Consider the following 15,349-nt stretch of genomic DNA (forward strand, 5'->3'; position numbering starts at 1 on the left):
ATCTTGTCAACTTTCTTAATTTACTTTCTCTCTTCTTTTTAAGATTCATTCGAATATCATATTTGCACTCAAATGTATTTTTAAATAACTTTTATGAGGAGATAGTCAATGCGAGAAAAAAAAAATTAACTAAGTAAAATAGGATAAAAATTGTAGGCAAATAAATCGAAGAGGATTTAGGAATAAAATATTCGAGGGATTTCAACAAAACTCATTGAAAAATGGGTTTGGAAAAATTAAATTTGAGAGACACAATATTTAATATAGAACTTTAGTTAATAGATATGGAGACAATGTGAATGTCTTATGTGAAGGTGGAACAAGTAAGTCTTTATGGTGGAGTATCATTTTTCATTTAAATTTAGAAATCCTAGATAATTCATATGCATATTCAGATTAAGAAAGTTACACGTATTTGAGATTGAAGAATAATATAATGTTTAATTTGTCATGGTCAAAAGCTTGACACAAATCAATATCATTAAAAGTTTTGAGCCTAGTGTGAAATATGTTGAATTGTAACTTTTTGTGTCGAAGCAAATTTCTTGACAGAAGTAAGGAAGTGTCAAAACACCTAGGTGTCAAAGTGTCAAAGTGTTGAGGAATTAGCCTCAACATGGATTTTTACTTAGGTTCAATTTTGTAGTGTTAGCAAAATTAGGTATTTTGGTCTTTGCTTGAGGAGCAAGCAAACCCAACTCTATAAATACGGAGTAACCCCCATCATTGTATAAACAATACATACTTGCAGTTGCAAAGAATAAAAATTATCAGTTTGAGAGCAGAGAGTTACTCTGCAGAAATTTCTTATTCTTATTCTTCCTTATTCGAAAACCTTAATCTCTCTTTCTTCCCCAATTCAACTTTGTTTCTTTTCATTACCATTGTGCACCAAAATCTTGCAACCAAGGTTAGTTGATTCACTCGACTGAAGAGTGAAGAACAAAAGGAGTAATCAATCAGAAAGATTGATTCTTGTTCATCAAGATTCGGTTTGGAATTCTCCATAGGTTTTGGTGAATTTCATGAAGGGAAATTGGTGAATTTCCAACATCTAGTATCTAAAGCATTGGTTGAGCGATTCGTGGGAAGCAAAACAAGATGGTGATGAATAATCCGAACATGCATTTTCTGGCGAGTCTCCCAATTCTGAAGAATCATAATTATGAGAATTGGTGCAAGTAGATAAAGATTGTCATTTACTATTAAGATCTTTGGGATCTTGTGAAGGAGGGAGTGATGTCGCTTGCAGCAAACGCGGCGGATGAAGAAAAGGATGCACACAAAGAATTGAAGAAGAAAGATTATAAAACTCTCTTTATAATCCATCAATGTGTTAATTCAGAAAATTTCAAAAAGGTTGGTGAAGTTGAATCAAAAAAAGAAGCATGGGAAATTCTTGAAAATTTGTTTGGAGGCGCAAAAAAGGTGAAAGAAATGAGGTTACAAACTCACAAAAGAACGTATGAATTGCTTCAGATGGAAGACAATAAAAGCATAAATGATTTTTTCACTAGGGTTACAAAACTGGTGAATCAAATCAAGGTATGTGGAGAAGTGTTGACATTAAGATCAGTTGAGAACTGTGGACTTACCTGATCAAGAAGAAAAGTTAAGTGATCGAGGTATTCACCAAGTTTAAATCTATGGTCGAAAGACAAAGTGATTAAAAGCTCAAGATTCTTAGGGCTGGTGATGGTGGAGAATATGTGTCGAAATATTTTGATATGTTATGTGAGAAAGGGATTGTGCATGAGGTGGTTCCACCCTATACTCTACAGCAGAATGGAACTGCAGAAAGGAAGAATAGAATCATCATGAATATGATGAGAAGTATGTTGAAAGGCAAGCATCTAGCCAAAGAATTATGGGGAGAAGTTGTGTCGACTGCAACATATATTTTGAAAAGATGTCCAACAAAGAAGCTAGATGGAATCACACCCTAAGAATGTTGATTTGGTGTCAAGCTTAGCTTGAGTCATCTGAAAGTATTTGGATCTATAGCACATAGACATGTGCCAGTAGTTGAGAAGAAAACTTGATGACAAGTTGAGTCAGAAGATCCTAATAGGGTATCATTCAATTGGAGGTTACAAGTTGTTTGACCCAGTTAACAAACAAGTAGTGATCAGCAGGGGCATGATCATAGATGAGCTTAAGGAATATGATTGGACTGAAAAATGTCAAGAAGGATTCAGTGATAATCTTATGTGAAGAACCAGCAAGTGAAGTCGAAAGAGAAGTTCGACAAGAAGAAGTCAGAGGTCAAGCAAGCACAAGCAAACCTCAAAGGACAAGATACATGCCTGCAAGATTACAAGAATGTGTGATTACATTAGATGATGTGGTCGATGATGAAGGTGAGCTGGTTCACTATGATTTCTATGCATATGTCGAACTAGTCAATGCAGCTGAAGCATTGAAGGATCCGAAGTGGGTGAAAGCAATGAATGAGGAACTGGAGCCCATCGAAGTCAACAACACTTGGTCACTTGTCGAATTGCCTCAAGGAAAGAATGCAATCGATGTAAAGTGGGTATACAAGGTGAAGTTGAATCCCAAAGGTGAAGTAAATCGACACAAGGCAAGGCTTGTGGCGAAAGGATTTCTTAAGAAGGAAGGAATCAACTTCGATGAAGTTTTTGCACCTGTTGCTAGGATCGAAACAATTAGGTTGGTTGTTGGTCTAACATACATGAACAACTGGCACATATGTCAGATGGATGTGAAATATGCATTATTGAATGGTCCCTTAGATGAAGAAGTTTATGTTGCACAACCAGTTGGGTTTGTGAAACATGGCGAAGAAAGTAAGGTATACAGTCTGCATAAAGCCATGTATGGACTTACGCAAGCTCCAAGAGTTTGGAATAAGAAGATAGATAGTTTCCTAAGGGAGAAGGAATTTATAAAGTGCACAACTGAGCATGGAGTATATGTAAGAAGAAGCTATAATGAGTTGATTATACTATGTCTCTATGTCAATGACCTGTTGATAAGAAGAAGTTGCAAGAAGGAGATCGAAGATTTCAAACATGACCTAAGTGAGAGTTTGAAATGCCAGACTTGGGAAATCTCTCACATTTTCTTGGAATCGAATTCTACAAGAGTAGTCGAGACTTTATGATGCACCAAAGAAGATATGCAGGCGAAATACTCAAGAGATTTGAGATGCAAGATTGCAACTGAACTTCGACTCCAGCTGAGCCCAGATTGCAACTGTCGAAAGACACATATGAAGATGATGTCGATCCAACATAGTACAGAAGACTCATTGGATCACTTTGATACCTTTGTCACACAAGGGTTGATCTAGCATACAGTGTGGGTATGGTGAGAAGATTCATGCAGAAGCCAAAAGTATCACACCTAACAACGACGAAGAGGATACTGAGGTATCTGAAAGGAACTTTCGACTATGGAATTTTGTTTCCTGCAGCTGATGAAGGAAAATAATACAAGCTAGTGGAATACACCGACTCAAGTTGGTGTAGTGATGTTGAGGATATAAAATCCACAGTTGGTTATGTGTTTATGCTCGGTGGTGCACCAATTACTTGGAGTTCAAGAAAGGAACCAGTAGTGGCACTATCGTCGTGTGAAGCAGAGTACATATATGCTTCTCTCTATGCATGTTAAGCAACATGGATGGTGAATTTGATCGAAGAAATTACAGGGAAGAATCATTGAGGGATTACCATAAAGACCGACAACATGTCTGCTATCAATCTAGAGAAGAATTCGATAGCACATGGACGAAGTAAGCACATCGAAATGAGGTTCCATTATCTTCGAGAGTAAGTAGCAGAAGCGAAACTGAACTTGGAACACTACAGAACTGAGAATCAGATTGTAGATATTATGACAAAAGGAGTGCAAGTCGAAGTGCTTAAGAAGTTAGGTCTATGATGAATATAGATTGCTTAGACACAATGAATTAGATGGGGTGTTGAATTGCAATTTCTTGTGTTAAAGCAAGTTTCTAGACAGAAGCAAGGGAGCGTTGAAACACCTAAGTGTCGAAGGGTTGAGGAGTTAGCCTCAACATGAATTTTTACTTAGGCCTAACTTTGTAGTATTAGCAGAATTATGTATTTTGGGCTTTACTTGAGGAGCAAGCAAACCCAATTCTATAAATAGGGAGTAACCCCTATCATTGTAAAAACAACACATACTTGCAGTTGTAAAGAATAACAATTCTCAGTTTGAGAGGAGAGAGTTACTCTGCATTTTTTTCTTCTTCTTCTTCCTTATTCGAAAATCTTAATCTCTCTTTCTTTCCCAATTCAATTTAATTTCTTTTCATTATCATTGTGCACCGAAATCTTACAATTAAGGTTGATTGATTCATCCGACTGAAGAGTGAAGAATAAGAGAAATAATCAATCAAAAAAATTGATTCTTATTCATCAAGATTCGATTCAAAATTCTCTATAAATTCTAATGAATTTTTTCGATAATTGATGAATTTCCAAAAAAAAAATCTATAATTAAATAATTGCAAAAGACAATTTACTCATGAGAGACTTGATTGGTAATGTGTTGGTAAATGTAGTTACTAAGACTCAGTTTCTCATTTATTTTAGTGTTCGACTTAGATAAAATCACAATGAATATAAACTCTTTTTAAAGAAAATTTAATATTACTGTACATACAAAATTGAGATTTGATATTTTGTTAGCAATGAAAAATAAAATACCTTTGTTTTCGAAATAACTAAATAAAATTAATTAAAATAACCAATTCAAAGCATAAGAATTAATTAATGAATACTTAAATTATTACTTTATCAATTTAGTCAATTACATTGTCGACATTCTAAAATATCTATAAACCAGATTCATAAATTTCGAAGAACATTTTAACATATTGAAAATATACACTAAAAAAACAAGTTGATACAATCATAAATTTTAAGAAACAGTCTAGAAAGAGTTACACACACAACACAACCCGCACCAGAAAGAGGGCAAAGCAAAAAAAGGGTTACCCGCCACGAGAGAGTAACTGAAGGTGAAATTACGCGGCGGAGGTCTTAATCGTGCGCCAACTCACGGTGACGTTACCACATGGCTGTCATCGCATGCAGAAGCGGCCGGCGGTGGGTGCCGCACAATCTGCTGACGGCGAGAGTAACTAATCACCGATCGAGTTTGTTCGCAGAAATACGGTTCAGAGAATCAAACTGATATATATCCGGTTCACGGTTTTACTGCTAACCGGTCCGTACTGTCCGGTCCGGTTCACTAATCAACTCAAAAATGAAAATTTTCTGCTTTTGCATGACTCTGCATGTTCACTATAAATTCTACCTTACTTCATTATCGTTCCCACTCATTTTCTCATCTTCATTACTCTTGTTCATCCAACTGCAATTTTTTTCATCATGCACCCGAATCCTCCCAATGAAGATCTGTGAGTATAATGCTGCACGCACTTTCTTTCATTTTCTTGCAATGCTTTCTTTTATTCCGATTCTTATGCGTGTTTTCTTCTGGGTAGCTTACATATCATTATATATGATTACCTCAAGAAGAAAAGATTATCAAACAGCGCCGAGGCTTTCCGAATTGAAACTCAACTTAATGGACAATTGCCCAATGGTATGCGTTATAGTATGGATATTAGGAACTATTCATGTGTTTTTTTCTTGATTCATTTTGCTCAAGAATCAGTCTCTTCGTTGATAGTCGATACCCCTTGCATGAATACATATTAACTTTGTTTTTAGCAATGGATCAACCACCACATGGATTCTTGTACAACTTCTGGAATTCATTGCATGAGCCTCGATTTAGGGATGGTGTGGCAAAGGCTCTAACCCAAGGGTTGGTCGTCAATATTGATGCGATAATCGACGGGCTCCCTCGGATTCATCGAGAAGGATATTCTATTACGCACCTTTCTAGTAAATTTTTAATCTCTAGTTCTTTGACATCACAATTCTGTTATTTCATATACTATATAGTTCTCTTGAATTACATATTGCAAGTGGTAAATTTGTTTATGAAATTGAGATGGCAATTTTTATTCTTTAGTTGATTCAGTGTTTTCTTTAATTTGTAACACAAGGTTTTGAAAGCGGTCAGACACTTTTGTCCTGCGATATTTCATCAGATGGAAATACCGTAGCAAGTGGCGGGATTGGGTTGAAGGTGAATAATCATCGCGATCAATTTTCTAATTCCAACTGTTTACGGTCGCTACCGCTACGTGTTTGCTCATTGTATTTATCTTTATGTTGTGGTTTATATAGCCTTTCATTTGCTATGTGGGAACTCCTCTTTCTGTTACTTCAGTTGAGTCACACTCATCTACCATCTTAGATGTTAGATTTCAACCAGGAACAAATATATTTGCAACAGCTTCAGCTGATACAACAGTAAAGCTATGGGATGCAAACAAAGTGAGTCTCTTTCATTTGATGTTCCCATCTACTCACTCTTTTGCATTAGTACTTTCTTTTTAACTTAGGAATTAATTCATTTTGTTTTCATGTTTCATGATATATATGTATAGCCTGCGATAGCGTTGTCTAAATTTGTTGGTCATAATTGGAGAGTAAGATCACTCGACTTCCACCCATTAGGCCGAATTCTTTGCTCATCCGATGCCGAAGGTGTAATTAAAGCATGGGATGTCAATCGGCAACTCCTTATAAACAGCCATACGGTGAGTCTTACACTCGTCTTTAGTATTCAAAACTGAATAACAACGATCACATGAGTACAATGAATTGTATAATATAAATTTCAGGTAGGTGGAAGCAGAGTGAGATTTCAGCCTGGAAATGGGAGTCTTTTGGCAGTTGCTAATCGAAATGTTATCACCATACTTGATCCTAAAAATTTTATGGTTATTAACCGTCTTGAGGTGAGCTTTACATATCATATATAAGTTGTGTATCATGACACTTGTATTACTGCACCATGAGTCTGAATCTCATTCTCTATTAGGGACACGTCAACGACATTGAATCCTTATGTTGGGATGTCAGTGGAAGGATGATTGCCTCTGTCAGCGAAGATAGTGTACGTGTCTGGTCGTTGTTTAAGACTGGACCATGCATTTATCTCTATTCATTAAACAAGGGGAGGTTTAATTCTATCATATTCCATCCTCGATACAATGACGTCTTAGTTATTGGTGGCTCTGAGGTAAACTCATCTCTTCTATTCCATTAGAATGTGCTCTTATGATTCTTTCGACTGGTTACTCGAAAATATAAAAACTTTGATGTTTACGTATTTCAACTTAGAGTTTTGTCTTTGACTGTTATGTAGCAAGTGCAAAAGTTATTGCATAAATAGAAAATAATCTGTGGACAGTTTCTTTCAGTGCTTGGAAGTGTTGATTCTTGAAAAAACGAAAATATCTGTTGCACGAGCCTCCAATCTATCAGTTACTGGACTAGCAGCTACTACAGCGAAAAGTGAATACATTGCATCAGTTAGCCAACAATCTGATTCTGTGGTGAATATATGGAAATGAAGTTCTTGTTCTAGTTAATGTCTCTGTTCTTTGGTGTAAATTGCTCCCCTGCTTCAGTTTTTAGGATTTGTTAGATAATCTTTGTGTATATGGACAGTTGTAGCTAGTCGCAAAGTGAAAAAAAATTGATAATATTCGTTTACACTTTTAATGTATAAAGATGAACCATTTTTGTTGGTCCATATCTGTTGGTTAGTAGTAAATTCATTTACGTGAGTTATCCAAGTTTTGTTTTAAATAGTTGAATTTATTATTTATAAATTGGATGATTAGTAGTATTTTAATTGAATTAGAATAGATTGTTATGTAACGTAGCTAATCACATTGGGTGTTCTGTTTTGTGTCCAACAGTACATATATGTCTATTGTCAACAAACTTAATTGTTAACATTTTCATAACCTTTTGTTTAGAAACATGTAATATGAATTTTCTGTCTTTTAACTATTGCTAAGCTTACCATCAGGTGATACTCATGTGTTGGATAATATGAAGTTCAATGAATTAGTCATCTTTAGAATGTAATTGTTTTATAGCATTGCTGTTATTATTAAGTCAGATTATATGACGGAACTGAGTAACTCAAGGTAACTAGAACACGCTAGCGAGAACAATTTATCTCCAATCTTATCAAATACAGTATGATATCTAATTTTTTATACAACAATGTTATTCTTACACCCACTTTATACACCAATACTTACACCATATACATTATTCAATGTTATTCTTACACCCACTTTATACACCAATACTTACACCATATACATTGTTCATCCACTTTATACACCAATATTTTATGATCAGTGTTATGAACAGTATCAAGAACAGGATCTTATAAATAGTATTTGTGAACAGTAATTTTAAATAGGGAAATAAAATTGGTTAATAAGATATAAAAAATTGGTTAATGAAGTGATGAAACTGGTTAATTCAGATATTAAAAATATTTTTTTATAATAAAATAAAGTTGGTTAATAAAATATAAAATATTGATTAATAAAAATATAAAATTGATTAATCATATTAATTTTAAAAATAATAATAATAGTTTTTATATTTTTATAAAAAAATATTTATTACTATAATATTTCAAATACATTTATATCCATTAAAATATGAAGAAAAGATAAATATAGGTGTAGTAGGAGAGAGAATTTAATAATAAAAAATTAAAAAAGTATTGTTTATGGTGTAGGTGTAAGAAAGTAGTATAGAATATCATTTCTGATTTCAAAATTTTACATGCTTTAACTCAATCTTTGACTAATTAATTGGAGAGATCTTGAAGTTGTCATCGTATTCTTTGGTTTTGAAAGAGAATTTTGTTTGTTTTTTCTTTTAACATGCATCACACAATCTATCTTTGATAAATTTTATCTTGGGTAGTCCAATAAGAAGATCATGCTCGACTAATTTATTTAAATTTTCCATGTGAATATGTGATATTATTTTGTTCCAAAGCCATGCATCATTATTACTTACCACGAGATACTCAATTTTCAAAGATAAATTGTCTAATGATATCATGAAGATGTTGTTGATCCTTTTTTCAATAAGCTTTACTTCATGAGAGACTTCATCTTCTATGACACATTCATACTTGGTGAAGTTGATTTTGAATCATTTATCACAAATTTGACTTATGCTAATGAGATTATGCTTCAAGTCTTCAACATAAAGAACATCATCAATTGTTGTGAAGGGGGAGTGCCAACTTTCCAAATACCAAGAATCCTTTCATTATTGTTATCTCCATATGTGACATATTCCTTTGACTTTAAGGTAGTGGATGAGAACTTTGTCTTGTCTCTGGTCATGTGCTTGAAGCAGCCACTATTTAGATACCACATGTTGGTAGTGAGTACCTACAAAACAAATTAACCCGGGTTAGATATCCAATATGCTTTGGGTCTTTGTTAGAGGTTTTTATGGTATAATTCACTGAGAGTACCAAATTGTACCGAACTGAACCATAACAATTAATTACAAGAGCCGAACCAAACCGTTTTGATTTTCTTCATAACCAAACTCAACCAAACAATTGGTTCGATATACCGCTTCTTAATTCTGAACCGTACCAAACTGTCTGCAACCATTTTGTAAAACAACTGTTTGTTACGGTAAACATAACCGTTATATTTTTTTAATAAAAAATTATTTTAGAATTTTTAAAATCACTTTTGTAAGCATTTTTTATCACTAATATATGTAATGTAAAGGTAAAAAATTGTTTTTCAAACTCAGTATGTGTTGTAAAATATTTTACTGATATATTAAAAAGTGATCCTTACATGTTACATCTACATGCTTTAAATAAGAGAGAATAGAAAACCTAATGAGCTTTGACTAATGGGCCTCATTACTAATAGAAATAATTACTATTTACAATCTAATATTTACAGCACTCCCCCTCAAGCTGGTGAATGGATATCTATCATTCCCAGCTTGCAAGTAAGTTGCCTGAATCTTTCTGTTGGTAAGCCTTTTGTTAACACATCTGCCAGCTGATGCCCGAAAGGAACATAAGATGTAGTTATCAGTCCATTATCCAACTTCTCTTTGATAAAATGTCGGTCAATCTCAATGTGTTTAGTCCTGTCATGCTGAACAGGATTATGAGCAATACTAATAGCCGATTTATTGTCACAAAACAATTTCATAGGACCTTCACATTGTATCTTCAAGTCTTCTAGAATTTGTTTCATCCACAATAGCTCACAAATTCCTAGTGCCATAGCTCTAAATTCTGCCTCGGCGCTTGATCGAGCAACTACACTTTGCTTTTTACTCTTCCAAGCTACAAGGTTACCACACAGAAAAGTACAATAGCCTGACGTAGATCTTCTGTCACTCACTGATCCGGCATAATCCGCATCAGTGTAAGTCTCCATAGTTAGATTTCCACCTCTTTTAAACAAAAGTCCTCTCCCTGGAGTTGCTTTAAGATATTGTAGAACGCGGTCTACAGCCTGCAAATGTCTCACCCTCGGATCATGCATGAATTGGCTCACCACACTGACTGCATATGCCAAATCTGGTCTAGTGTGTGCCAAGTAAATCAATTTTCCCACTAATCTCTGATATTGACCCTTGTCAACTTTGTCACTTTCCTCCTCAAAGCTTATCCTGTGATTTTGTTCAATGGGAACACTTGCAGGTTTGCATCCAAGTTTGCCAGTTTCCTGCAAAAGATCAAGCACATACTTCCTTTGAGAAATAAAGATGCATTGCTTTGAGTAGGCTACCTCAATTCCCAAGAAATACTTGAGTTGCCCAAGGTCTTTCATCTCAAACTCTGCTGATAATTTCTCTTTGAGGAAATGTCTCTCAATCAAATCATCTCCTGTAACAATAATATCATCAACATAAACAAGAAGTACAGTCAGTTTTCCTCCTTGTGCATGTTCAAAAAATAAAGTGTGGTCTCCTTGACTTTGCTTATAGCCCAAACACATCATTGCCTTTGTGAATCTTCTAAACCATTCCCGAGGGGACTGCTTTAGTCCATATAAGGCTTTCTTCAATTTACACACCTTGTTAGCTCCATTTGTTATGCCAACACCTGGTGGAATCTCCATATACACTTCTTCCTCTAAGTCTCCATGCAAGAACGCATTTTTAACATCAAACTGTTGCAATTCCCATCCACATGAAGCAACAAGAGATAGTAAAATTCGAACAGTATTCATCTTTGCCACTGGGGCAAATGTCTCCTCATAATCAATACCATACGTCTGAGTATAACCTTTTGCCACTAGTCTTGCTTTGTACCGATCAAGTGTACCATCAAATTTGTACTTTACAGTATAGATCCATCTGCATCCAACTGGACTTTTGTCTCTTTTCCTTTCAATAATCTCCCAAGTACCATTTTTTTTCAAGTGCTCTCATTTCCTCATCCATAGCTTGGACCCAATTTCTATTTTGCAATGTTTCTTCAACAGATGATGGGATTTTCACAGAATCAACAGCTGCGATAAAACTTTGATATTGTGTGGAAAGATGTTTAGTGGAGACATATTGAGAGATAGGGTGTCGATATAGGGAGGGACAAGATCTTTTATCCTTCCTCAAAGCAATGGGTAAATCAACTGGATTAGTGTCACAAGTATCAGAAATGGCACAATCATCACTAGAGGAATCATTTTCAGTACTTACCTCCGGTTCAGGCGATTGAATTTGTTTCTGGAGAAGGTCAGGTTTACTTCTTCTCTGATACACTAGAGTTGGTGCTGGAGGTGCTGATTCATGTAAAACAGAAGGCCTTGAAGGACCAGGAACACTTACTGGCTCAGATTTAGGTGTTGAACTAGGACTCAACTCAAACTAGGTGACAACTCGGGTTCAAGAGAGGGAGCACTGATAGGTGTTCTAGGGAGGCTAGGACCAAGGATCAGAAACTCAGACTCAGACTCTGACTCTGACTCTAAGTCACTTATGTTCTCCCCCTAAGACTGAGAACGAGTGAAATATGACACATTTTCATGAAAGGTGACATCTTTGGAGACAAAGAATTTTCGACTCGGAGGATGATAACATTTGTACCCTCTTTTGTTGGGTGCATAACCCAGAAAGATACATCTGACAGCACGGGGATCCAATTTGTTGCGATATTGTTTGTGAACATGAACAAAAGCAACACAACCAAAAATGCGAGACTCAAGAGTGTGTAAGATAGGAACAGATGGAAAACGTGAAAGCATACATTGGGCAGGACTTTTATTACCTAACACTCGAGATGGGACCCGGTTAATCAGATAGGCAGCAGTAAGAATTGCCTCACCCCAATAAGAGGTAGGAACAGACATTTGAAAAAGGAGAGATCTAGCAACTTCAAGTAAATGACGATTTTTTCTTTCTGCGACACCGTTTTGTTGTGGGGTGTCAACACATGTGAATTCATGGAGAATGCCATGTTTACTAGTGAAGTTGGAAAAAGTATGATTGACATATTCTTTACCATTGTTAGAACGAATTCTTTTTATGCCTTTCCCAAATTGCGTTTGTACCATATTATAAAATTGGATAAATATTTGTGGTACTTCGGATTTAGTATTCATCAAGAAAATCCAAGTTACCCGAGTACAATCATCAATAAATTAGACAAACCATTTTGCACCAAAAATATTAGAGGTAGGGGCAGGTCCCCAAACATCAGAATGAATCAAATCAAAAGGTTCATCACTTTTATTAAAACTGGAAGGAAAAGATACACGATTGTGTTTTGCCAACTGACAAATATTACACTTAAAAGACTCAACAAAATGGTGTAAGAACAACGACGGAAACATAGACTTAATTATATAAAATGGAGGATGACCGAGACGCTTGTGCTGAAGCCAAATTTGTGAGGCTGAAGAGGAAGACTGAGACTGGAAACAGGCGGACAACACCTTTGGATGGTCATCAGAGAAGTAGTATAACCCTTCCTTTTCCTTAGCAATTCCAATCGTCTGCCCCGTGGTAAGGTCCTGAAAAACACAATGGGACATAGAAAAAATTACTTTACAATTCAGATCACGGGTAAGCTTATGGATGGAAATTAAATTGTGGGAAAGTGTGGGAACATGAAGCACAAATTGCAACTGGAATGGAGGTTGCAAGTCAATATCAACAACACAAGCATGAGAGCCATCAACAACAATGATATAAGGAATACTCGAAGGTGTGGTATAAGAGCATAATAATGTGGAATCAAATGTCATATGATTAGTAGCACCAGAGTCAAGAATCCACGCATTCTTAGGAATATTACCACAAACAGTAAGAGATCGGGAACACAAACTCTTACCAGTAACTGCTAGAGACCCAGAACCAGAAGGCTTACTCATGGAGTCAAGCATAGACTTCAACCATTCCACATCATTCTGACTGAAGGAGGAAACATCAGTTCCCCTCTTTTCAAAGCTTTAAGTATCCTGGACATGTGTAGCAACATGTGCCTGATACTGGTGCATGTTGCGAGAACCGCCACCTCGGCTAAGAACCTGCTCCCTCCCATGAAGTTTGAAACACCTATCCTTTGTATGCCCTGATCGGTTGCAATGCTCACAATAGAATTTGTCACGAACATTCTTGGATGATGATGGTGGTGGTCCTTGTCTTGTTGTTTTGCTAGCTACTAATGCTGACACATCCGGGGGCTGTTCATGAAGCATAGCTTGACGACGGGTTTCCTCACTACGGATAGTGTAAAAAACTTCATTAAGATCAGGAAATTTTTCCTTACCCAAAATCTGCACCCGAATAGGGTCAAATTCAGCATTAAGGCATGCTAGGAAATCAAAGATCCTATCCCGCTCAACAACAGTATTCAAGGCGGCAGTATCCTTGCTACACTCCATCTTCAAATTCTGATATTGATCCAACTCAATCCAAAAACCATTGAGAACTCCAAAATACTCAGTGATCGAAAGATTTCCCTGCTTAGTGTTGAAGATTTTCCTCTTTAAATCATAACAAGCAGACATATCTTGTTTCATGGAATAACTGCGACGAAGATACTCCCAAACTACCTTTGCACTTGAGAGATACATGCAATTTCTACTAATTTCTGGAGATATGGAGTTCCAAAGCCAAGTAATAATAGCAGAATCATCTTTATCCCAGGAAGGGAAGTTAGGAGCAGTAACCAGAGGAGGATTTCCTTCAATATGATCAAGCATATCGCAACATTTTAGAGTGTGTCTGATGAACTGAGACCATTGAAAATAATTTTTGCCGGTAAGCCAATAACTTTTTTGAACGACAAAATCCTTAGCATTAAATGGGGCTGGTGGATTTGTGGGAGGTGGAGGTGGAGGTGGTTGATCGTTAATAATCTCAGCCATTGAAAGGACAATCGAGAGAAAACAAACCAAGAAACAGGATGGGTTAGGGTTTCAAAGATGAGTGAACAAAAAAAAAGAAGCACGATGTGCTACAACACAAAACAACAATGACCCAAACACCCAAAAATAACAACAAACTGCAGTAAAAAAAAAGACTCCGCTACAAGGCGGCTAGGGTTTAGGCGGAAGCGAATCCCCCAAAATCGGGAGCTCTTGATACCATGTTGTAAAATATTTTACTGATATATTAAAAAGTGATCCTTACATGTTACATCTACATGCTTTAAATAAGAGAGAATAGAAAACCTAATGGGCTTTGACTAATGGGCCTCATTACTAATAGAAATAATTACTATTTACAATCTAATATTTACAACAGTATGTAATAATAACATTCCATTTTAATGATATTTTTCAAAACCAACCAATAACATTTCATTTACAATGAATTCTTGTCTGCTTGAATACTCTAAACCCATGTTTCTTGTTTTATAGTTAGAATACTCTAAAGTCCTTTTTTTTCAAAACAACATTTTTATCTAAAACAACATTATTGGTTATTAGCATTAATTTTATTTTATTACTAACATATTATCTATATTTTAAATATGTAGGTGAAAAACGATTTTTCTTTTACATAATTGATTGAATGTTCGGTCAATTTTTTAATCACATTTATTACCTAATGGAAAAATTAAATAATATTATCATTCAAAATAATTTTTATTTTAAAAAATTAATTTTTAATATTTAAAATAAATTTAAAGTTAAAAGATCAAGAAAATATGGACCAAGTTCCAACATAACCAAGTAGTATCATGCTATAAATATGGTTAGTTAATTGCAGCTCGATTCAACTAAGTTTGGGTTCGGTTAACTGCATTTCGATTTGGTTATCTAACAGTTTGATAAACTGTGGTTCGGTTCACGAACTAGAGATAACAGTTCGTTTATTTAATAAGAGTTTGGTTCGATTCTATGGTTCGGTTCAGTTCTATGGATTTTTTGAACAACCATAGTCCTTGT

At 35.4% G+C, this 15,349-nt stretch overlaps 2 protein-coding genes across 2 annotated transcripts; one reads left to right on the plus strand and one right to left on the minus strand.

Annotated features, from left to right (window-relative positions):
* The first annotated feature begins 4,900 nt into the window (after nt 1-4,900).
* On the plus strand, nt 4,901-7,666 carry LOC127108325 (transcriptional corepressor LEUNIG). The gene is made up of 9 exons (XM_051045787.1): nt 4,901-5,416; nt 5,504-5,604; nt 5,733-5,909; nt 6,074-6,156; nt 6,258-6,407; nt 6,521-6,673; nt 6,758-6,874; nt 6,958-7,158; nt 7,340-7,666. Exons 1-9 carry the CDS (start codon nt 5,388-5,390, stop codon nt 7,490-7,492), a joined length of 1,164 nt encoding a protein of 387 aa, XP_050901744.1. The 5' UTR covers nt 4,901-5,387; the 3' UTR covers nt 7,493-7,666.
* Nucleotides 7,667-13,402: 5,736 nt separating this feature from the next.
* Nucleotides 13,403-14,323, minus strand: LOC127102888 (uncharacterized). Its single transcript, XM_051040209.1, has one exon. The coding sequence runs from the start codon at nt 14,321-14,323 to the stop codon at nt 13,403-13,405; it is 921 nt and encodes a 306-aa protein (XP_050896166.1).
* Between the last annotated feature and the right edge of the window lie 1,026 nt (nt 14,324-15,349).

This window comes from Lathyrus oleraceus, chromosome 7 (genome assembly GCF_024323335.1).
Source record: "Lathyrus oleraceus cultivar Zhongwan6 chromosome 7, CAAS_Psat_ZW6_1.0, whole genome shotgun sequence".
In the NCBI taxonomy this organism is placed as follows: domain Eukaryota; kingdom Viridiplantae; phylum Streptophyta; class Magnoliopsida; order Fabales; family Fabaceae; genus Lathyrus; species Lathyrus oleraceus.

Excerpts from the sequence above, each read along its gene's own strand:
- LOC127102888 (XM_051040209.1), bottom strand. The coding sequence starts at position 14,323 with ATGGCTGAGATTATTAACGATCAACCACCTCCACCTCCACCTCCCACA.
- LOC127108325 (XM_051045787.1), top strand. The coding sequence starts at position 5,388 with ATGCACCCGAATCCTCCCAATGAAGATCT. Across the intron at positions 5,417-5,503 it reads AATCCTCCCAATGAAGATCT|CTTACATATCATTATATATG; the intron begins GTGAGTATAATG and ends TCTTCTGGGTAG. Across the intron at positions 5,605-5,732 it reads TAATGGACAATTGCCCAATG|CAATGGATCAACCACCACAT; the intron begins GTATGCGTTATA and ends CTTTGTTTTTAG.